The sequence below is a fragment of the Schistocerca cancellata genome, chromosome 3 (genome assembly GCF_023864275.1).
Source record: "Schistocerca cancellata isolate TAMUIC-IGC-003103 chromosome 3, iqSchCanc2.1, whole genome shotgun sequence".
Classification (NCBI taxonomy): domain Eukaryota; kingdom Metazoa; phylum Arthropoda; class Insecta; order Orthoptera; family Acrididae; genus Schistocerca; species Schistocerca cancellata.
This window is the reverse complement of record NC_064628.1, coordinates 779,110,544-779,135,443: the sequence shown is the minus strand read 5'-3', so window position 1 is coordinate 779,135,443 and position 24,900 is coordinate 779,110,544. Positions and strand designations below refer to the sequence as shown.

Here is a 24,900-nt window from a genome sequence, read left to right as displayed (position 1 = left end):
TGTGTAAGCAATAGCGCGTACTTCTTAAACGTTACTGAGAAAATCGCAAGATAATTTCGGTCGTCAAATATGTATCTTTGCGTGGCCATTTTAACCATAAAGCGGGTGCAGCCGACTGGTGCCGGCACGGTACCTCAGCGTGCTTCCTACTCTCTGTAATAAAAAAACTGAGTGAACGGATCAACAAAGAACCTGAACGGTTGTCACCGGACGTCTGACACGAACAAATTCATCGACCAATATGGAGCAAAATGAGATTAAAAAAAAAAAAAGCGTGTTCGGTCAGAGCGTTGGCTTCCCTATCTAATAAAATAACTGAACGAACGAACTGAACGGGTATCATCGGACGTCCGCCCTGACCAAATTCAGCGAACAATGTCGTACAACTTTTTTTTAAAAATAAAGTGATGGGCGTTTAAGCCGCTGGATCGCTGGAATCGAGTTGCGTTCGTCAGTTTTATTTTTTTTATTTTCAACACAGTCATTTTCTTTACTATTTATATTACAATTGATATAATGGGAAAAATAAGTGTAATTGGATGAACTTTTATTAAATTTACAATGTTATTTGGCAGTCTGCTTATTTTTATTATCACAAATAATATAATAATCATAACTATCTACTAGTAAACGACCAAACCCACAAAGTGATACTGAAAATGTATGCTTGTCCGTCTCTTCAAAACTGTTCGTATTTAATCGAAAGAGAACGAGAAATTGCTTCTCGGACGACGCTATTAAAATACACTCGATACTGCATAACCAATTATCAGCGCCGATTTGTAAGGAAATACTGCGTTATGCATGGTTTGCTTCCAAACTATCGTCTGAAAGCGAGGTTTTCGAAAATGTCAACGAGGTTATTTTATCCACAGAAATCGTCAAAAGACCTTGCGTGTGCGGGAACATAGCATTTATTCAATGCAGCTCGTGCCGTTTAACTTTGTTTTCCATGTTTTTACGAAAAATACCAACCTGCAACTTGTAATGTTGAAAGTGACGATTAATTGTACATCTTTCGAAAGCCGTCTGTGCCGGTCAAAACTTGGAGGTAACAAGTCGTTTCGGGCTCCATCCAGGTATAAGGTATTTCTCAAATCACGGACAGGCATACATTTTCAGTATCACTTTATGCGTTTGGTCATTTACTAGTCGATAGTTATGAATCTTACATTATCTGTGTTAATAAAAATTAGTAGGCTACCAAGTAACGTTGTAAATTTAATAAAAGTTCATACGATTACACATATTTTCCCCATTATATCAACTGTAATATAAATAATAAAAAAAATGACTGTGATGAAAATAAAAAAAACTGACGAACGGAACTCGATCCAGCGGCTTGAACGCCAAACACGACGTCCGATGAAGTTTCCTCAGTTTTTTTATTTTTTATTATATATTATATTATATATATATTATATATTATATTATATTATATATTTACAATTTGTATAGAAACCAGATTGCAGTTATAAGAGTCGAGGGGCATGAAAGAGAAGCAGTGGTTGGGAAGGGAGTAAGACAGGGTTGTAGCCTCTCCCCGATGCTATTCAATCTGTATATTGAGCAAGCAGTAAAGGAAACAAAAGAAAAATTCGGAGTAGGTATTAAAATCCATGGAGAAGAAATAAAAACGTTGAGGTTCGCCGATGACATTGTAATTCTGTCAGAGACAGCAAAGGACTTGGAAGAGCAGTTGAACGGAATGGATAGTGTCTTGAAGGGAGGATATAAGATGAACATCAACAAAAGCAAAACGAGGATAATGGAATGTAGTCGAATTAAGTCGGGTGATGTTGAGGGTATTAGATTAGGAAATGAGACACTTAAAGTAGTAAAGGAGTTTTGCTATTTGGGGAGCATAATAACTGATGATGGTCGAAGTAGAGAGGATATAAAATGTAGACTGGTAATGGCAAGGAAAGCGTTTCTGAAGAAGAGAAATTTGTTAACATCGAGTATAGATTTAAGTGTCAGGAAGTCATTTCTGAAAGTATTTGTATGGAGTGTAGCCATGTATGGAAGCGAAACATGGACGGTAAATAGTTTGGACAAGAAGAGAATAGAAGCTTTCGAAATGTGGTGCTACAGAAGAATGCGGAAAATTAGATGGGTAGATCACATAACTAATGAGGAAGTATTGAATAGGATTGGGGAGAAGAGAAGTTTGTGGCACAACTTGACCAGAAGAAGGGATCGGTTGGTAGGACATGTACTGAGGCATCAAGGGATCACCAATTTAGTATTGGAGGGCAGCGTGGAGGGTAAAAATCGTAGGGGGAGACCAAGAGATGAATACACTAAGCAGATTCAGAAAGATGTAGGTTGCAGTAGGTACTGGGAGATGAAGAAGCTTGCACAGGATAGAGTAGCATGGAGAGCTGCATCAAACCAGTCTCTGGACTGAAGACCACAACAACAACAACAACAACATTATTTTCAAGGGTATCTATCACTCTGACCGAACACGGTGAACTACCGTACCGGCACCACTCGGCTGCAGCCTCTTCATGGTTAAAATGGCCACACACAGATATGTATTCGACGACCGCAATTAACTTAAGATTTTCTCAATAACGCTTGAGGAGTACGAGCTACTGCTTACACATTTTGTTGTCCTCATGGAGTACTACGAGTGTACAAAGTTTGCAGTAAATCCGCGTTCCAAACGTCGTGGCCTCCCCTTGTGAGTTCTATTCGATGCCCAGCAGAGTTAGAGCCGCTGATGTTGGCAGAGGCTGTATACTTAACTTCGAATCTGTACACCCCTAAATCATCTACATATTTTTCATGCAGTCTTCCTTCTACGACGGGCATTCAATAAATAATGCAACACATTTTCTTCTGAAAGTATGTTGGTTTTATTCACGATTGCAGTACATCGTATTATACCCCACTTTTGTGGCTACAAAACCCTATTTTTCTACATAATCTCCCACGCCCGGGTTCCCGGGTTCGATTCCCGGCGGGGTCAGGGATTTTCTCTGCCTCGTGATGGCTGGGTGTTGTGTGCTATCCTTAGGTTAGTTAGGTTTAAGTAGTTCTAAGTTCTAGGGGACTGATGACCATAGATGTTAAGTCCCATAGTGCTCAGAGCCATTTTTTTTCTACATAATCTCCGTTCAGTGCGACGAATTTACGCCGTCTTACTGGGAGAGCCTGTATGCCTGCATTGTACCACTCTTCTGGGCTACGTCGGAGCCAACGTCTTGCTGCATCAATAACCTCCTCATCATCCATGTACTTCTTCCTGCAGAGTGCATCCTTCATTGAGACAATCAGTTGGAAGTCTGAAGTTGCGAGATCCAGGCCGAAGGGTGGATGAGGAAGAACAGTCCAATGAAGTATTGTGAGCTCCTCTCGGGTGCGCAGATTTGGGTGAGGTCTTGTGTCATCATAGAGAAGGAGAAGTTCGTTTGCGTTTTTGCGGTTATGAACAAGCTGGAGTCGTTTCTTCAGTTTCCTGAGGGTAGCACGATACACTTCAGAGCTGATCGTTGCACCATGAGGAAGCACATCAAACACAATGATCCCTTCAGAGTCCCAGAAGACCGTCGCCATGAGAGTGCGGCTTTGAACTTTTCCTTCGGAGGAGAGGTTGCGTGGCGCCAATCCATGATTTGCCGTTTTGTTTCAGTTTCGAAGTGATGAACCCATATTTCATCGCCTGTGACGTTATTCGACAAAAAATTGTCACGATCAGCCTTGTAACGAGCAAGCAGTTCCTCACAAATGGTCCTTCGTTGTCCTTTAAATTCTTCCGTTACGCGGCGAGGAACCCACGGGCACACACCTTTGAGTACAACTAGTCGACGAGTGTATCTGCACAACCAGCAGGGACGTCCAGTTGTACACTGAAGTGTTTGATTGTGATCTGTCGATCAACTGGAATGAGAATGTCCCCGCACCTTTCAATATTGCAAGAGTCATAGCTGTATTCGGCCGGCTGGCAAGCGCGAGTTCGAACAGGTTTGAGCGACCTTCTTGCGATGATCCCAGACGCCTCTCCCAACGACTCATCGTGCTTTTGTTCCCTTCCAGGTCTCCATAGACATTCTGCAAGCGCCTATGAATATCTGCGATGCTCTGGTTTTCCGCCAAAAGAAACTCAGTGATTGCTTCTACATGGAGCGCGCCTCTGTTACATACGCCATTTTGAAGGCTACATACAGCGCCGTCACCTATCGGAACTTCTTGAAACTATAGGGACTCCACGATGTCCCCCCCCCCCCCCCATGATAAATTCCGCATTTTTCAACATAAATCGGCCGAAAAAAAAGAGTTACAGGACGTATTGAACGCCCCTCGTATACTGCAGGCGCACAGTAAGGAAAAATTTCATTACCTCCGCACCCGATAGTCAAGGGAAGGCAGGATTCGGTTACGATTGTGGACAGGGCCGTAATCAGTTACTATTGGTTGCCTTGTACAGTTACAGACATTTATTTTTAAAACAGTTATTCTAGACTCAACAATAAATAAAAAAATACCACACGTTATTAATGAAGGAATAAATAACTGTGTAAATAACAGTGTTTTCATTGCATTACAATTTAGCAAATCACCATAAAATACAGATAATGTAAAAAAAGGCCACTGAGATCGTGGCAATAAATTAAGAATGTTTAAGAACTCGCTGCAATTACAACTTACAGGTATTAAAATACTAAAAAGTAAGTGGCCACAAACTCAGCAGAAGGTATCAGGCGCCAGGAATGGCAGTAAAAAATGAGATTTTAAGGCTTACTGCTAAAATAAAAATATCGAATTATTTTTTTCTAAGCAAATAACCACAATCACGGCTGAAGGCCTTATCACACTACTGGCCCTTAAAATTGTTACACGAAGAAGACAGATGATAAATGGATATTCATTGAACAAGTATATTATACTAGAACTGACATGTGATTACATTTTCTCGCAATTTGGGTGGATAGGTCCTGCGAAATCAGTACCCAGAACAACCACCTCTGGCCATAATAACGGCCTAGATACGCCTGGGCATTGAGTAAAACAGAGCTTGGATGGCGTGTACAGGTCATGGGCAGCTTCAAGACGATACCACAGTTCATCAAGAGTAGTGACTGGCGTATTGTGACGAGCCAGTTGCTCGGCCACCATTGACCAGACGTTTTCAATTGGTGAGAGATCTGAGGAATGTGCCGGCCAGGGCAGCAGTCGAACATTTTCTGTATCCAGAAAGGCCCGTTCAGGACCTGCATCATGCGGTCGTGCATTACCCTGCTGAAATGTAGGGTTCCGCAGGGATCGAATGAAAGGTAGAGCCGCGGGTCGTAACACATCTGAAATGTAACGTCCTCTGTTCAAAGTGCCATCAGTGCGAACAAGAGGTGACCGAGACGTGTACCCAACGACACCCCATACCATCACGCCGGGTGATACGCCAGTATGGCGATGACGAATACACGCTTCCAATGTGCATTCACGGCGACGTCGCCAAACACGGATGCGACGATCATGATGCTGTAAACAGAACCTGGATTCGTCCGAAAAAATGACGTTTTGCCATTCGTGCACCCAGGTTCGTCGTTGAGTACACCATCGCAGGCGCTCCTGTCTGTGATGCAACGTCAAGGGTAACCGCAGCCATGGTCTCCGAGCTGATGGTCCATGCTGCTGCAAAAGTCGTCGAACTGTTCGTGCAGATGGTTGTTGTCTTGCAAGCGTCCCCATCTGTTGACTCAGGGATCGAGACGTGGCTGCACGATCCGTTACAGCCATGTGGATAAGATGCCTGTCATCGCGACTGCTAGTGATATGAGGCCGTTGGGATCCAGCACGGCGTTCCGTATTACCCCCCTGAGGCCACCGATTGAATATTCTGCTAACAGTTATTGGATCTCGACCAACGCGAGCAGCAATGTCGCGTTACGATAAACCACAATCGCGATAGGCTACAATCCGTCCTTTATCAAAGTCAGAAACGTGATGGTACGCATTTCTCCTCCTTACACGAGGCATCACAACAACGTTTCACAAGGCAACGCCGGTCAACGGCTGTTTGTGTATGAGAAATCGGTTGGAAACTTTCCTCATGTCAGCACGTTGTAGGTGTCGCCACCGGCGCCAAGCTTGTGTGAATGCTCTGAAAAGCTAATCATTTGCATATCACAGCATCTTCTTCCTGTCGGTTAAATTTCGCGTCTGTAGCACGTCATCTTCGTGGTGTAGCAATTTTAATGGCCAGTAGTGTATACAAGCAAAGGTTAATTATAAGAAACAAGCAACTGACCACCAAACGGATGAAATAAGATGATGGTAACCTTGTAACACAATCCTTACACTGCTAGATTTATTCAAGAAGGCGACCGGAACTATTAACTAGACTTCCATAACCTTTAATGTAGGCATTACAAGGTATGGTAATAAATCACACAATAATAAAACACAAAGACCAGTGACAGACGCTGCTCCAGTAATCGACCTCTGAGAAGGTCCGGCAACAAACACTTACGCAAGTGATGAGATAGGTAGCCAAGAGTTGCATTCACTTCACAATATGGTAACTCAGACTTGTGGCAGTCTAACGAATGACTAATGACAATCTTGCTGAAGCTGCCTGACGTCCAATAAACCAAATGCAAGAATGGAACAACACGTCAAAGCCGGAACCGGCGGACTGCACTACACCTCGAGAATGCTGTGCTTAGAGCGCCCGAAACGAGAAAGGAATCACTACTACCAGACTAAACAATCACAAACGGCCTACAATCAAGAAAGCTGTCAAAACTACACGCATTACTGGACAGCAGCGGCAAGGCGAGGAAACGTACACTGCCATTACATACACTAACTCCCAGGGCAGGTAACTGGGGCGTCAGCGGCCACCGGGCAGGAAAAAATACCAGTGGTTGAACTTAACAAATTATAACAAGCTGAACGCAGTAAATAGTAATAAGAAGTCGACGAATGCTAATAAGATCCGCCTTCCCCAAGCACTCCACTCGTTGCTCTTCGCCTCGGCGACACTACGAGCGGCTGCACGAATCCAAGTCACTGGAGAATCGCGAGACGTCACAATGGTGGAGGTTTCTCTACTTGGATTGAAATGCACTCATCTTAAAGCTTGCTGGATCAGATTTAGGACGATGTCGTGCATCCTTTGTGATCACAGCCCTTTCTATCTGGCAGTCCATGCGCGCCGCCAGTGGTCCCGGCGTGTTCCTCGCACTGCGTGGACCTGGCTTCTCCTGAATCCCCAACCGAACTGCCACACTGACATGACATGGAAAAACAACGTTGTCGCCCCAAAGATAGGGCAACAGTTACTACATATCGATAACCACTGCTGCTGCCACTAGCGGACAGGCAACGCTTGCGAAACGAGTGGCGCCAGTCAAGACGAGAAGTAGACAAACAACGGCAACTATGCTACTAAAGGATACGGTCTGGCCTCCAACAGAGGGTGGAAACCTACAAACAGCACCAACGCGAGCCGCAGCACGGCTCTCTCCCTATATTTTTTTGTGTTGCAATTTTAATGGCCCATAGTGTACACTGTGAACTGTTAACATAGACGATCATAGATAGGTAGTCGTGCCAGCCACCGTGATCGCAGGCTTAAGCAGAATGTGGTATTATTCTCTCATTTTGTTGTTATTCACACAACTTAACAGAATCTTGTAGCACTATTAGAAAACTGCAACCGAACAAAGAATCAGGCAAATGTGAGTCACAGCTGTCATGTCATGCGGAGAAATCGTTGATGAGGATATGTTTCTTGGCTGATATTGTGAAAGAAACTCTATTGTTTCTAAGGTGACTGCTCCCAGTCAAACCTTTTATTTGCTTTGTTCTGCAGGGATGATTACTATGTTTAGAGAACTCAACCAGATTTCGACGTTGCAAAATTTACTTATTGACGAAATTGTTTCACTGGGGAAGAACGCACTATGGTCTCTCCTTTCAGTCGATGCATCAACGTTAAAATGACAGATATCGAAATGAGTGACCATGAGCTACTAAATCAACTCAAACACTCAGCAGAGGCAAGGCGACAGAACCTTATAGGATACGAGTACCTTCCTACACACAATATATGAAAGAACTTGCTCGTTCCTAGTGATCGGAAAAATGCGTTTTTATGGTGAGTCGTCGTACGAACGCACGAAACTACAGGCCTGTATTGTTGACGTCGGTCGCTTGTAGAATTTTAGAAAACGTTTTATGCTCGCTTATGAAGTCGTTTGTGGAGACCAAAAATACAGAGCAGTCGCAACGCTATAAAATTGTCGTGAAATGCAGGAAGACACGCACAGGACCTATCCTGTGCATGTACGAGGACTGGCAGTTTATCCTCAGAATAAACAAATGTAACGTATTATTTATAAACAGGCGGACATACCCGTTATTGCATTATTACACGATCGCCGAACGTTGGAAACAGTGACACCGATCACAAATATACGAATATGTCTATGGAGTAAACTAAAGTGGAACGACTAGATGAAACTCTTCACAGGAAAGGCAAACACGAGACAGATTCAGCGGAAAAAATCTCATGTCGTGAAGCCCACTCGCAAAGGAGGTTGTTTACAGAACCCTTGATCTACCAAGACTTGCGTATCGGGGATCCGTTCCAGATAGGACTGACAGAGGAAAATGAGGAGATCCAAATAAGAGCTGCGCGTTTTGTCTCAGCTACGTTTCGCAAGAACGAGAGCGTCATGGAAATGCTGTAACAGGTCAAACCACTACGGACAAATCTAACTACAGATGTACAGTATGTGAATTTGTGGAATTTTAAAAGCGTATCTGCTCGCATTAAGTAATTTTCGTATCTGCTACTCAGGTGGTTTTATACGTTGGCTTCCTTGTCTTCGGAGTGTGATTGTTGACTCCGAATTTTCTTGTACGAAGAAATCTGAGACTTTTAAGGATTGTAAAAATTCGATAGATCATCAACTACGAAATCTAAACTACTACATAAATAACAGTCGTTGTTTAACGTTGTTAACAGAAACCTCTAAAAGTTCTAGTCTGATTTGCTTCAGATTCCTACACGATACTCTAATAATCGTTCGGACGGACATAGGCTACGTTTTTTTTAAATAAATAACATATAAATATATCTACCTGGTACACTACCGTATGAAGACAATCGTTGTTAACGTTGTTACCATATACATATCAGGAAAAGTTCTTAACCAATTTACTTGAAAGTTTTAGGTGATAATAAACGTTCAGACGAACAGAGCCTACGTATTGTTAATATACCCATACGCGTTCGGCGATGACATTGTAATTCTGTCAGAGACAGCAAAGGACTTGGAAGAGCAGTTGAACGGAATGGATAGTGTCTTGAAGGGAGGATATAAGATGAACATCAACAAAAGCAAAACGAGGATAATGGAATGTAGTCGAATTAAGTCGGGTGATGTTGAGGGAATTAGATTAGGAAATGAGACACTTAAAGTAGTAAAGGAGTTTTGCTATTTGGGGAGCAAAATAACTGATGATGGTCGAAGTAGAGAGGATATAAAATGTAGACTGGCAATGGCAAGGAAAGCGTTTCTGAAGAAGAGAAATTTGTTAACATCGAGTATAGATTTAAGTGTCAGGAAGTCATTTCTGAAGGTATTTGTATGGAGTGTAGCCATGTATGGAAGTGAAACATGGACGGTAAATAGTTTGGACAAGAAGAGAATAGAAGCTTTCGAAATGTGGTGCTACAGAAGAATGCTGAAGATTAGATGGGTAGATCACATAACTAATGAGGAAGTATTGAATAGGATTGGGGAGAAGAGAAGTTTGTGGCACAACTTGACCAGAAGAAGGGATCTGTTGGTAGGACATGTTCTGAGGCATCAAGGGATCACCAATTTAGTATTGGAGGGCAGCGTGGAGGGTAAAAATCGTAGGGGGAGACCAAGAGATGAATACACTAAGCAGATTCAGAAAGATGTAGGTTGCAATAGGTACTGGGAGATGAAGAAGCTTGCACAGGATAGGGTAGCATGGAGAGCTGCATCAAACCAGTCTCAGGACTGAAGACCACAACAACAACAACCCATACGCGTAATAAAGGTGTGTGTGTGCGCACGCACGCATCTCCTCCTGATCTACTGGACCGATTTCAACCTAACTTGGTACACGTATACCTTACTGTCAGGTGACAATTACTGTGGGGGTGAGAAGCGTAGGCAACGACGCGTGAATTTCCAGGCTTTATTCATCCAGTATTTGAGAATGATCACTTCGTTCAAATGACTCTAAGCACTATGGGACTTAACATCTGAGGCCATCAGTCCCCTAGACAACCTAACTAACCTAAGGAAATCAAACACATCCATCCCCGAGGCAGGATTCGAACCTGCGACCGTAGCAGCAGCGCGGTTCCGCACTGAAGCGCCTAGAACCGCTCGTCCACAACGGCCGGTGAGAACTTCGTGACTTGTGACAAACTTTATACTGAATTTCAAAAAATTACGAAATTTTTTCTCGCTGACAACCCCAAGAGAATGGTGAAGGCAAATGTGTTGATCGCTTACTGCTTTTCCGCTGTTCATGCAGTAAAATTACCGCATGAGGTATAACGTTATAATTCATCACTTCTTTACTACTTACTGTATTCGCGACACATTTTACAGACAATATGCACGTATACCAATGAATCTTCTAAGTGCAAAGTTATATCAATGCACAACACGTAGCTCAGGAGATATGACGTCATAAAGAATGAGATGCGTGAAAAACTGATACATCACACATGACGTTTAATTTGGTTACTTCTTTGATACTAACCCTATTTGCAATAAATTTTGCAGACAGTATCCACATATACCGCAAAATGTACCTACAAAATTATATCATTGTACGACGCATAGTTCAGGAGATATGACGTGATAAACATTTAGCACAAGGCCAGACGCTGCTTGGTACTGGCGTGGACGCACAGCTATAAATAAATGATTGAGCAACGCCGGGTTTGTGGGTTGCCGGCTTATGTTTAGAGTACTACTACAGAATCTGTATCGTCAGAAATTTTGTAATCCTGCGAGCTGACAGATTAAAACTACCGAAATACTCGAACAATCCACGGGTGTACTGCCGATCCATAGTGTTCAACGGGCACAATACAGGGTGATTCAAAAAGAATACCACAACTTTAAAAATGTGTATTTAATGAAAGAAACATAATATAACCTTCTGTTATACATCATTACAGAGTATTTAAAAAGTTTTTATTTTTCACTCAAAAACAAGTTCAGAGATGTTCAATATGGCCCCCTCCAGACACTCGAGCAATATCAACCCGATACTCCAACTCGTTCCACACTCTCTGTAGCATATCAGGCGTAACAGTTTGGATAGCTGCTGTTATTTCTCGTTTCAAATCATCAATGGTGGCTGGGAGAGGTGGCCGAAACACCATATCCTTAACATACCCCCATAAGAAAAAATCGCAGGGGGTAAGATCAGGGCTCCTTGGAGGCCAGTGATGAAATGCTCTGTTTCCATTTGAGCAATGATAAAATCACAGAAATCGATTCTTTTAATATTATCAGTTGCAGACAGTGCTTGAACCAATTTCAGACGATAAGGTTTTATAACTAACCTTTTTCTTAGGACTCTCCATACAGTTGATTGTGGAATTTGCAGCTCTCTGCTAGCTCTGCGAGTCGATTTTCCTGGGCTGCGAACAAATGCTTGCTGGATGCGTGCTACATTTTCATCACTCGTTCTCGGCCGTCCAGAACTTTTCCCTTTACACAAACACCCGTTCTCTGTAAACTGTTTATACCAACGTTTAATACACCACCTATCAGGAGGTTTAACACCATAATTCGTTCGAAATGCACGCTGAACAACTGTCGTCGATTCACTTCTGCCGTACTCAATAACACAAAAAGCTTTCTGTTGAGCGGTCACCATCTTAGCATCAATTGACGCTGACGCCTAGTCAGCAGCGCCTCAAGCGAACAAATGTACAACTAAATGAAACTTTATAGCTCCCTTAATTCGCCGACAGATAGTGCTTAGCTCTGCCTTTTGTCGTTGCAGAGTTTTAAATTCCTAAAGTTGTGGTATTCTTTTTGAATCACCCTGTATTTCGGCGAGCAGACATGTCGCCGTCGTCAGGTGCGCTGACGAACTGAGCTCCTGATTTTTTTTTTTTTTTCCTTTATTGAATTTCAATTCCCCCCCGAAGGGGGCGTGCTGGCAGCAGCTTAGGACGCCGCTCTGCAGCCTACAGATTTTCTGACAAAGAGTAGGAGAATAAATAATAATAAAAAACAGGCGACAAAATCGGGGACTTAGTGAGTAACAAGGTGAAAAGAAAATGGGGAAATTAAAACAAACAACAGAGGGATGATGAAGCGAATAAAAATACATACGGAGCAGACAGGGGAAACAATAGACAATTAAAAAAACACGGCGACAGTCTGGATTCTGTTCGCAAAGTATATAAAATGCACACCCAGCGACAGCATGGTTTCTGTTCGCAACACAACACCGAATAGTCACTAGAACACAGCACTAAAAGTCGGCAAAGGGGACACCACAGTCGAGAGCAGGTGGGGGGAAACTGGACAGGAGATGGGAAAACAAAAAGGGGGGGAAAGGAGAGTAAAAGCGAAGGGGGGGGGGAACCGGGAAAGGAGCTGATGGAGGATGAGGACCCATAAGAGGGGTGGGGGGCAGACGCGACAGGGAGGGGGGTAGGCAGAGGAGGGGAATACAAAAGGACTGGGGGGGAGAAGGGAGGTAGGGAGAGGTGTAGTGGGGAGGAAACAGGACGGAAAGGGGGGGGGAAGAGGGAGCCCAGGGAAAGGACAGAGGAAAGGAGGGGGAGGGAGGATCAGAGTTGATGAGCTCCTGAGGGCGGGCGGCCGTCTTAAATCCCCTCCCCTCGCGAGGCGTTCTCTCCGCGGTCCGCGCCCGCGCGTCAGCGGTCGGCTGTCAGCGTCTGTGGTGGCGTCGGTGTAATTGCCTCGTCCGCCCTAGTCGCCCGTTCCTTTCCTCTGCTGAGCCTCTTTTTAATTAGACTCATGCTGGTTCCCGTGCCCAGCTGAAGTTGTAGCCGCAATCTCGGCTGATGAGTCCGCCTCTGATAGGAATTTCGATAGCCTCTCCAATGACACTGTCCCAGTATTTAGATGTCTGTGCCAAGACTCTGGTATGTTGGTAGTCCATTTCGCGATTTTCGGACAAACAGTGCACTGCGACCGCCGACTTGTTGGGATACCCAAATCGAGTGTGCCTCTGATCTTCTCGGCAACGATCTTTGATGGTGCGCACTGTTTGTCCAATATAAGTCATCCCACATTGACACGGAATCTGGTATATGCCAGCCTTCCGCAAACCGAGATCGTCTTTGACACTTCCCAATAATGCTCGCGTTTTATTTGGTGGGCAAACGGCAGTTCCTACTCCGTGTTTCCTCGATATTCGTTCTATTTTCCTCGATAGTGCGCCAGTATACGGTGTATAGGCAGTGGCTATCTCTTACCCCGTGACTTCTTCCGTCTCCACACGCTGTACTGTTGAAGTGGGGCGGAGAGCGCGTCTGATCGGCCATTCCGAGTACCCGTTTTTCCGGAATACAGTTTTGAGGTGTTCCAGCTCTTGGGGCAGACTCTCTGCTTCAGAGATGGTGCGCCCCTTGTGCATCAGTGTTTTTAGTACCCATTCCTCTGCGCGGGATGGTGGCAGCTATCCGCTTACAAATACAGGAACTCAGTTCGTCAGAGCACATGACGATGGCGACATGTCTGATCACCGAAATATTGTGTCCGTTGGACACTATGGACCGGCAGTACATCCGTGGATTGTTCGAGCAAGAAATACGCCGGGAGAAACTAGAGAATTATACCGAAATACTGTCACTGAAGCTACTATCCTTACAGACACAACTGCTGGTGAGATTTACCTCATACGCTCTATACCAATGATACCAGCCAATTTACCCGCTCATTTTAAGCGACTACAGTTCCCAATGAAGGTGCTGTTCTGCAACAAAAATCAAGTCTGAAGGGGAGAGGTAGGGGGGAAGAGGAGATGGAGAATGTAGGGGACAGGAGGAGATGGACAGAGAGAAGATGGGAGGAAGTGATGGACAGAGAAGTGGGAGGAGGAGGAGATACACAGAGAGAGAGGGGAGAAGGAGGTGGAGAGAGAGAGAGAGAGAGAAGAGAGGAAGAGGGGGGGGGAGAGACAGAGAGAGAGAGAAGGAGAGTAGGACGTATATGCAATTCCAGTTCTTATTTAGCTATTTTGGAACATTGCCGGTAATAAATATTTACACTTTTAACTTCAGCATTCTTAAACATTTCAAATTACTGATTGACCAGAATAATTTCCAACTGCTCCCATGACTTACAAACTGTAACTCAATACATGTCTGTTCTTTACGAACGACTTCACACGACTCTCTCCCACAACTACTCCTCCCGCCAAGGGAAAAAGAACAGCGTTACATTTATAGACAAAGAATTTAACTATTCACATCGCTGGCAAAACCAGCATTCAAATTCACTTACGTTTATTCTGTATGCAAACACTACAAAATTTATTGGAAATGTTGTAAATAACTTTATCAAATTTATCGTTACGTTTCTATTCACATCGAATGTAAGCAGTAGTGCACAAAATATTACATTTAAGTACAAATGGTTTTGTATGAGGTTATTATTTTATAAATAAAATTGTCGATACCCTTCGGTATCAGATAGTTCGTAATGCGGATTAAGCTTCGTTACATCACAATGCTCAACCAACTCCAATGGCAGACGCTAAAACAGAACCATTGTGCATCTTAGTGTGGTTAACTGTTAAAATTCCAAGAGCGTAAATTCCGAAAACAGTCAACCAATACGCGGTTTCCTGTACCATCTACAGAGGGCCGAGCGGAGACGACTCTGCGTGAAGTCAAGGTAGCTGTTGGGAAACTGCGAAGCATCAACAACGCCAGCCGCGGTGGTCTAGCGGTTCTGGCGCTGCAGTCCGGAACCGCGCGACTGCTACGGTCGCAGGTTCGAATCCTGCCTCGGCCATGGGTGTGTGTGATGTCCTTAGGTTAGTTAGGTTTAAGTAGTTCTAAGTTCTAGGGGACTTATGACCTAAGATGTTGAGTCCCATAGTGCTCAGAGCCATTTGAACCATCAACGACGCCAGCAAAACATTATTGGAGTTCAGTTATTTATTCGCATTGTTTACAAGACGTCATTCTTCTGCAGTAGTATCGGTTGTTGCTATTAGGGTCACTCCAAAAGAAATACACACTGTTGTTGTTGTTGTCTTCAGTCCTGAAACTGGTTTGATGCAGCTCTCCAAGCTACTCTATCCTGTGCAAGCTTCTTCATCTCCCAGTACTTACTGCAACCTACATCTTTCTGAATCTGCTTAGTGTATTCGTCTCTTGGTCTCCCTCTACGATTTTTACCCTCCACGCTGCCCTCCAATGCTAAATTTGTGATCCCTTGATTCCTCAGAACATGTCCTACCAACCGATCCCTTCTTCTTGTCAAGTTGTGCCACAAACTTCTCCCCAATTCTATTCAATACCTCCATCTAATTTTCAGCATTCTTCTGTAGCACCACATTTCGAAAGCTTCTATTCTCTTCTTGTCCAAACTATTTATCGTCCATGTTTCACTTCCATACATGGCTACACTCCATACAAATACTTTCAGAAACGACTTCCTCACACTTAAATCTATACCCGATGTTAACAAATTTCTCTTCTTCAGAAACGCTTTCGTTGCCATTGCCAGTCTACATTTTATATCCTCTCTACTTCGACCATCATCAGTTATTTTGCTCCCCAAATAGAAAAACTCCTCTACTACTTTAAGTGTCTCATTTCCTAATCTAATTCCCTCAGCATCACCCGACTTAATTAGACTACATTCCATTATCCTCGTTTTGCTTTTGTTGATGTTCATCTTATATCCTCCTTTCAAGACACTGTCCATTCCGTTCAACAGCTCTTCCAAGCCCTTTGCTGTCTCTGACAGAATTACAATGTCATCGGCGAACCTCAACGTTTTTATTTCTTCTCCATGGACTTTAATACCTACTCCGAATTTTTCTTTTGTTTCCTTTACTGCTTGCTCAATATACAGATTGAATAACATCGGGGACAGGCTACAACCCTGTCTCACTCCCTTCCCAACCGCTGCTTCCCTTTCATATCACTCGACTCTTATAACTGCCGTCTGGTTTCTGTACAAATTGTAAATAGCCTTTCGCTCCCTGTATTTTACCCCTGCCACCTTTAGAATTTGAAAGAGAGTATTCCAGTCAACATTGTTAAAAGCTTTCTCTAAGTCTACAAATGCTAGAAATGTAGGTTTGCCTTTCTTTAATCTATTTTCTAAGGTAAGTCGTAGGTTCAGTATTGCCTCACGTGTTCCAACATTTCTGCGGAATCCAAACTGATCTACGCCGAGGTCGGCTTCTACCAGTTTTTCCATTCGTCTGCAAAGAATTCGTGTTAGTATTTTGCAGCTGTTACTTATTAAACTGATAGTTCGGTAATTTTCACATCTGTCAACACCTGCTTTCTTTGGGATTGAAATTATAATATTCTTCTTGAAGTCTGAGGGTATTTCGCCTGTCTCATACATCTTGCTCACCAGATGGTAGAGTTTTGTCAGGTGTAATGACACATTCCGACGCAGAGACATACAATACCTGAAAGGCTGCGCCAAAGATTAAATTGAGAGGCATGTAGATTATAATCTTTGTAATGTTCACATTGGATTCTCTTCTGTTCCATACTCCAAGGAGCTAAGGGACACTTTCGATTGTTGCCTTGTGGAGGAAGGACGTGATTTTTGGACTGTGCGGAAAGGCAGCCATATAGTTAGTAATTATGGTTTGTGCGACTAGCACCGCAAGTCTTATTGTGTTGTGAATAAAAAATAGTGAGAAGTATCGAAGTGTTACGAAAATTATTTAAAGCAACGTAGCATTGTATTCCTTGGTTTCCACCGTCTTCGTGAAGTGAACCGATGCCGACTTAGGAAGATACACACGGTCAACAAAGAGAAGAATATCGATGGCGACTAATGAATTAATATTGTGGCAGAAGGACTAATTCTACGTCTTAGGTGAGAACTTTGATTAAATCAACAATGACGTAGAATTCAAAATGTAATTAATCGAAATGGTAAATTATATTACAGACACATTTCACGCAGCAATGAATTTGTCCGCATTCAAGCCGGTCAATACAGTCCGTAAAAAAGCCATTCAAAAATTCTAAAGTTACAGTTCCTTGTCCGTAATTTTTCCTCTTTTCAAAAAACCAATAAATTTAATTTTTTTTTATTTATTTGGCCACACAGGACTGGCTCTCCCAAGGCAGTCAGTAGCTCTAATGGAATGTTGTCTGCTCCTGGGGCGTTTCGACTCAGGTCTTTCAGTGCTCTGTCAAACTCTTCACGCAGTATCGTATCTCCCATTTTATCTTCATCTACATCCTCTTCCATTTCCATAATATTGTCCTCAAGTACATCGCCCTTGTATAGACTCTCTGTATACTCCTTCCACCTTTCTGCTTTCCCTTCTTTGCTGAGAACTGGGTTTCCATCTGAGCTCTTGATATTCGTACAAGTGCTTCTCCTTTCTCCAAAGGTCTCTTCAATTATCCTGTAGGCAGTGTCTATCTTACCCCTAGTGAGATAAGCCTCTACATCCTTACATTTGTCCTCTAGCCATCCTTGCTTAGCCATTTTGCACTTCCTGTCGATCTCATTTTTGAGACGTTTGTATTCTTTTTTGCCTGATTCATTTACTGCATTTTTATATTTTCTCCTTTCATCAATTAAATTCAATATATCTTCTGTTATCCAAGGATTTCTACTAGCCCTCGTCTTTTTACGTACTTGATCCTCTGCTGCCTTCTCTACTTCATCCCTCAGAGCTACCCATTCTTCTTCTACTGTATTTCTTTCCCCCATTCCTGTCAATTGTTCCCTTATGCTGTCCCTGAAACTCTGTACAACCTCTGGTTTAGTCAGTTTATCCAGGTCCCATCTCCTTAAATTCCCACCTTTTTGCAATTTCTTCAGTTTTAATCTACAGTTCATAACCAATAGATTGTGGTCAGAGTCCACATCTGCCCCTGGAAATGTCTTACAATTTAAAACCTGGTTCCTAAATCTCTGTCTTACCATTATATAATCTATCTGATACCTTTTAGTATCTCCAGGATTCTTCCATGTATACAACCTTCTTTTATGATTCTTGAACCAACTGTTAACTATCATTAAGTTATGCTCTGTGCAAAATTCTAACAGACGGCTTCCTCTTTCATTTCTCTTCCCCAATCCATATTCACCCACTATGTTTCCTTCTCTCCCTTTTCCTACTCTCGCATTCCAGTCACCCATGACTATTAAATTTTCGTCTCCCTTCACTACCCGAATAATTTCTTTTATCTCATCATACATTTCATCAATTTCTTCATCATCTGCAGAGCTAGTTGCCATATAAACTTGTACTACTGTAGTAGGCGTGGGCTTCGTGTCTATCTTGGCCACAATAATGCGTTCACTATGCTGTTTGTTGTATCTTACCCGCGCTCCTATTTTTTTATTCATTATTAAACCTACTCCTGCATTACCCCAATTTGATTTTGTATTTATAACCCTGTATTCACCTGACCAAAAGTCTTGTTCCTCCTGCCACCGAACTTCACTAATTCCCACTATATCTAACTTCAGCCTATCCATTTCCCTTTTTAAATTTTCTAACCTACCTGCCCGATTAAGGGATCTGACATTCCACGCTCCGATCCGTAGAACGCCTATTTTACCCAAGAGGACGCCATCATCATTTAACCATACAGTAAAGCTGCATGCCCTCGGGAAAAATTACGGCTGTAGTTTCCCCTTGCTTTCAGCCGTTCGCAGTACCAGCACAGCAAGGCCGTTTTGGTTAGTGTTGCAAGGCCAGTCAATCATCCAGACTGTTGCCCCTGCAACTACTGAAAAGGCTGCTGCCCCTCTTCAGGAACCACACGTTTGTCTGGCCTCTCAACAGATACCCCTCCGTTGTAGTTGCACCTACGGTACGGCCATCTGTATCGCTGAGGCACGCAAGCCTCCCCACCAACGGCAAGGTCCATGGTTCATTTTGTAAAAATGCAGTTTTCATTCTGCATGTGTGAAAGTTTTACAGTATGTAGGTACATTCTTCCCGCTTGATTTCAAACTTAGTTCAACCTGTTCCCGTAAGTGGCGCCGTCACAGCATGTCTTCAAGATGACTGCTACACTTGACGTTCGTCAGAGGCAACGTGCTGTCATAGAACTCCTGTGCTGTGAAAACGAGGCAGTGCGAAACATCCACAAGAGGTTGAAAAAGGTGTATGGAGTTGCTGCTGTCGATAGCAGTACAGTTAGTCGGTGGGCAGGCAGGTTACGTGATGAAAACGGGCACGGCAATATTGAGGATTGTCCTCGCAGCGGCAGGTCTCGTACTGCACACACTCCAGACAATGTGCAGAGAGTCAACGAATTGGTGACTGCTGGCAGGCGCATCACAGTGAACGAACTGTCACGCAACGTTGGGACAGGGGAAGGAAGTGTTTGCAGAATACTGAAAGTGTTGGCGTTAAAAAAGGTTCGTGCCTGGTGGGTTCCCAGGATGTTGACAGTGGCTCACAAAGAAACAAGGAAAACGGTATGCAGCGAACTTTTGGAACAGTATGAGAATAGTGGAGATGAATTTCTTGGAATAATTGTGATAGGTGATGAAACATGGCTCCATCATTTTTCACCAGAGACGAAGAAGCAATCAATGGAGCGGCATCATGCAAATTCACCCAAGAAAATAAAAATTCAAAACCACACCTTCTGCTGGAAAAGTTACGGCTATTGTGTTTCCGAAGGACTCTTGCTTGTGGACATCATCCCAAGTGGAACTACCATAAATTCTGATGCTTATGTGACGACACTGAAGCAACTTCAAGCGCGACTGAGCAAAAAACCATGGAAGAGATCACAAAACTCGGATGGGCAACACTGAAACACCCGCTTTCCGGTCCTGACCTGGCTCCATGTGACTATAATCTCTTTGGGAAACTGAAAGACTCTCTTCGTGGAACAAGGTTTGAAGATGATGACTCCCTTGTGCATGCTGCCAAACAGTGGCTCCAACAGGTTGGTCCAGAATTTTGCCGTGCGGGTATACAGGCGCTGGTTCCAAGACGGCGTAAGGCAGTTGAGAGGGATGGAAATTATGTGGAGAAATGAAAATATTGTTCCTAAAGGATGTAATCTACACACTGTAAAACTTTCAAACATGTAGAATAAAAGATGGATTTAAAAAAAAATAGTGTGCATTTCTTTTGGAGTGAACCTCGTAATTCAGCTACAGGTTGGATTCCAACAGATGTCCGTCGAGTAAGCTCAGCGTTTGCACGCCCGGGATTTGACGTCAGCGACCCAGGCGACGCGACGGCTGCCTCGCGTCGATTGCGGAGTACCCTCGGTCCTCGGTACCACTCGAAATTCTACGATGACTCTTGACGACACATCCACGATGTACCTGGTGACGCTAGTCATATGGTCGGTTGATATCCTCCCCACCCTGGTAAGCTTCAGCACCCGAAGGCGCCTGAGTGCTGAAACGGAACGTGGGCCCCAAGAGGCCCTGTTGCTGTCTTCCACGTTGAAGTCCGGTACTGGCAGCAATCTGCGATGTGATGTCGGAAGACAGTCAGTCTCTCCATCAGTAGATATTAGGCGGCGAGCAGCATGAAATTCATCTGGTGAAGGCCATCATCTTGAGTAGATATTCGGCTAGTTCATAGACTGTGCTGGGGCATCTAGGACGTACATTCAGCAAAGTACCGTAATCATGAAATCGAGTCCTATTACTGTGAATGCTTTTGCTTTCGATCCCAATGATCAACTCATAACAAGAGCTGCAGGGATGGAGTGTTTAAAGGGAACTATCATGAGGTTATCATGCAAAGTTCAGTTCGTAGTGACCAAATGTGTCCTTCTTCTCCTATAATATCGCGGCATCTTCTGTGGGAGCGGTCCAGTGGTGTTGCTCTCGCGGCTGCACGAAGACTGACGCCTTCTTACCAGATTCATTACTTATACTATTAATACGGAGTCCTTCGGTCTTTTGTGGTGGAGTTCTTAACTTTACCCTAAGCAACACTCATACCCTGCAGCATGATAACGGCTGGTTAACCGTGGCCCTTGTTTGTGGACCCAAAGTCGACAATGTTCCTTGGGTTTTCCGTCCTGTTCGCTGCTGAATGCTTATCTTTACTCGGCAAACAGTGTCCTCGACCTAACCCAGCTGCGACATAATTGCTCGCTTCTTGCTTCGGCCTCCGTCTCTGGCATGATTCGAATTTCTCCTGGGGCAGTGTCAGTGCGTTTTAATTAAATTTTTTCTAAACTCTAGATCTTACTATTCTGTGCTGTAACGCTTCTCTCTCGAAAAAGAAAGAAAGAAAGAAAACGGTAATGGTACGCGAAGTACCGTCCGCAACGCACCGTAAGGCGGCCTGCAGAGTATGGCTGTAGCTGTAGTTGTAGATATAACACCTGACCCTTACATCTGGATGCCCTTCTTACTCGTTGCAGCTGGGCACTAGACGTACACACAGCAGCTGCTGCTCTCGTGGTCTTCGGAGATGTTCCTGTTGTTGGTGTTGGCCGCCGTCCTGGCAGTGTTGGTCTGGAAGAGGCTGACGGCTGCAGAGGAGGAGCCGTTCAACCCCCGCCGGCTGGAGGACGCGTGGTGGGGGCCCGGAGAACCCGAGGAGGTGGACGAGTCCGTCCGGCCATTCACCATCGCCGTCCCAGACAGCGTAAGTAAAGGGTGACAGTTACTGAAGTGCATGAAATACAATGGTCATAACCTGTAAACGATTTGCGTTAGGATGTTCAAACTGCACGGTTGATCGCGGGGCTTGATGGGAATTACACTGGTGGCCATTAAAATTGCTACACCACGAAGATGACGTGCTACAGACGCGAAATTTAACCGACAGGAAGAGGATACTGTGATATGCAAATGATTAGCTTTTCAGAGCATTCTAACAAGGCTGACGCCGGCGGCGACACCTACAAAGTGTTGACATGAGGAAAGTATCCAACCGATTTCTCATACACTAACAGCAGTTGACCGGCGTTGCCTGTTGGAACGTTGTTGTGATGCCTCGTGTAAGGAGGAGAAATGCGTACCATCACGTATCCGACTTTGATAAAGGTCGAATTGTAGCCTATCGCGATTGCGGTTTATCGTATCGCGACATTTATGCTCGCGTTGGTTGAGACCCAATGACTGTTAGCAGAATATGGAATCAGTGGGTTCAGGAAGGTAATACGGAACGCCGTGCTGGGTCCCAACGGCCTCGTATCACTAGTAGTCGAGATGACAGGCATCTTATCCGCTGTAACGGATCGTGCAGCCACGTCTTGATCCCTGAGTCAACAGACGTTAGCAAGACAACAACGAACAGTTCAACGACGTTTGCAGCAGCGTGGACTATCAGCTCGGAGACCATGGCTGCGGTTACCCTTGACTCTGCATCACAGACAGGAGCGCCTGCGATGGTGTACTCAACGACGAACCTGGGTGCACGAATGGTAAAACGTCATTTTTTCGGATGAATCCAGGTGCTGTTTACAGCATCATGGTGGTCGCATCCGTGTTTGGCGACATCGCGGTGAACGCACATTGGAAGCGTGTATTGGTCATCGCCATACTGGCGTATCACCCGGCGTGATGGTATGGGGTGCCATTGGTTAAACGTCTCGGTCACCTCTTGTTCGCATTGACGGCACTTTGAACAGTGGACGGTACATTTCAGATGTTTTACGACCCGTGGCTCTACCCTTCATTCAATCCATGCGAAACCCTACATTTCAGCAGGATAATGCACGACCGCATGATGCAGGGCCTGTACGGGCCTTTATGATTACAGAAAATGTTCGACTGCTGCCCTGGCCAGCACTTTCTCCAGATGTCTCACCAATTGAAAACGTCTGGTCAATGGTGGCCGAGCAACTGGCTCGTCACAATACGCAAGTCACCACTCTTGATAAACTGTGGAATCGTGTTGAAGTTGCATGGGCAGCTGTACCTGTACACGCCATCCAAGCTCTGTTTGACTCAATGCCCAGGCGTATCAAGGCCGTTATTACTGCCAGAGGTGGTTGTTCTGGGTAGTGATTTCTCAGGATCTATGCACCCAAATTGCGTTAAAATGTAATCACATGTCAGTTCTAGTATAATATATTTGTCCGATGAATACACGTTTATCGTCTGCATTCCTTCGTGGTGTAGCAACTTTAATGGCCAGTAGTGTAGTATGGTTTGTTTTAGCGACAAGCTCACATTCATTTGGATGGGTTCGTCAATAAACAGAATGGCGCATTCGAGGGACTGGGGATCCGCATTTCTCGAAGTCTCTTCGCCTTCAACAGGTGACTCTGTGGTGTGCAGTGTCCACTCACTGAATAATCGGTGCGATATTCATTGATGGCACGGTGACTGCCGAGTGATACGTGAAGGTTTTGGAAGATGATTTTATCCCCGTTATCCAAAGTGATCCTGTATTCGACAAGATGTGGTTCATTCAAGACGGATCTCGACCCCCATTGAAGCAGGAGAGTGTTTGATGTCCTGGAGGAGCACTTTGGGAACCGCATTGTGGCTCTTTAGTACCCAGAGGCCACTGGCATGGCCTCGATTGGCCGCCATATTCTCCAGATCTGAACACACGCGACTCCTTTTTGTGGGGCTACATTAAACACAAGGTGTACAGCAATAACCCCAAAACCGTTGTTGAGCTCGAAGCAGCCATTCAGGATGTCATCGACAGCATCAATGTTCCAACACTTCAGCGGTTCATGCAGAATTTCGCTATTTGTCCGCGCCACATCATTGTCAATGATGGCAGGCATATCGAACATGTCATAACCTAAATCCGAACATCTATAGTGACGTTTACATGTTGAATAAATTGCGCCCACGCCGTAGTTTGCAACTACTTTACGTTTCTTTTCATATAGTTCATCAACCATCACCCTGCAGCTGCAGCAGTGCCTCTCGCTATAACATAGTGTATAGCAAGACATAGCCATGTTTTATTGATGTTGTGAAACCACTGCAAACTGCAAAAGGGCATGCTGGAAAAGGAATAGCAATTAACACACTTTCCCAGTCAGTCACCCAATTAAAATAGGTAGACACGAGGTTTTAACTATCACTCCGAAAGGTTAAAGTTACGTATCTAATATAAGGTGAAATTTTTCCCAAACAGCGAAAACGCGGACTTCTACACCCAAGGTCTACGCAAAGTCATTCGTCGTTTTGGAAAAGAAAAGTATCAATTGAATGCTGAACATGTGGAGACGAACGAATATAACCTTTGAAAGGGGTGTTCACTATCAGCTTCTCTTATATCTTGGATACACAGGCGGCAGTCGCCCTTATTTTGTCTCTCAGACAGCGCGCAATACCATCTCTGCGACATTGCCGGTCTGCAGTAACATCTCTGCGGCGGCCGCTTCTCGTGGATGCTGCTCGCAGAGACTGCCAATCGGCATCGTGCTATCGTTAAGTGAGCCACAGCCGAGAGAGTGGCATGCCAAGTATGATAAAAATTCATATTTATTGATGAACTTTACTTTAGAATATGGTTTTTGATGTTTTTACTGCGAGAGAGACAGATTTTTGATTGATTTGATGAGGACTTCATAATAAGTTAATAATTAATTTGCTTTAACTGCGCTCGAGCTGCTGCCTGCACACCATTATAACAATTCAGTAAGCAAAGCTGAACTTTCCCCCTCCTTCTAACTAGGTAACATTAGCAACAATTCAGGAAATATTAACTCATTTAATGCAACCTTGTGTAATCTGCGATGAATATATATATATATTTAATAAT

At 44.1% G+C, this 24,900-nt stretch overlaps 1 protein-coding gene across 2 annotated transcripts in view; it reads left to right on the top strand.

Annotated features, from left to right (window-relative positions):
- The window catches only part of LOC126175825 (juvenile hormone epoxide hydrolase 1-like), a 507,162-nt gene that overhangs the window by 34,267 nt on the left and 447,995 nt on the right, over nt 1-24,900 (top strand). For both annotated transcript variants that reach the window (XR_007535617.1, XM_049922821.1), the window contains exon 2: nt 21,584-21,810. Coding sequence is in view for 1 of the 2 variants with exons in the window: in XM_049922821.1 (XP_049778778.1) it covers nt 21,634-21,810 (177 nt within the window). In the remaining variant the exon portion in view is untranslated. The remainder of the gene's footprint in view (nt 1-21,583; nt 21,811-24,900) is intronic.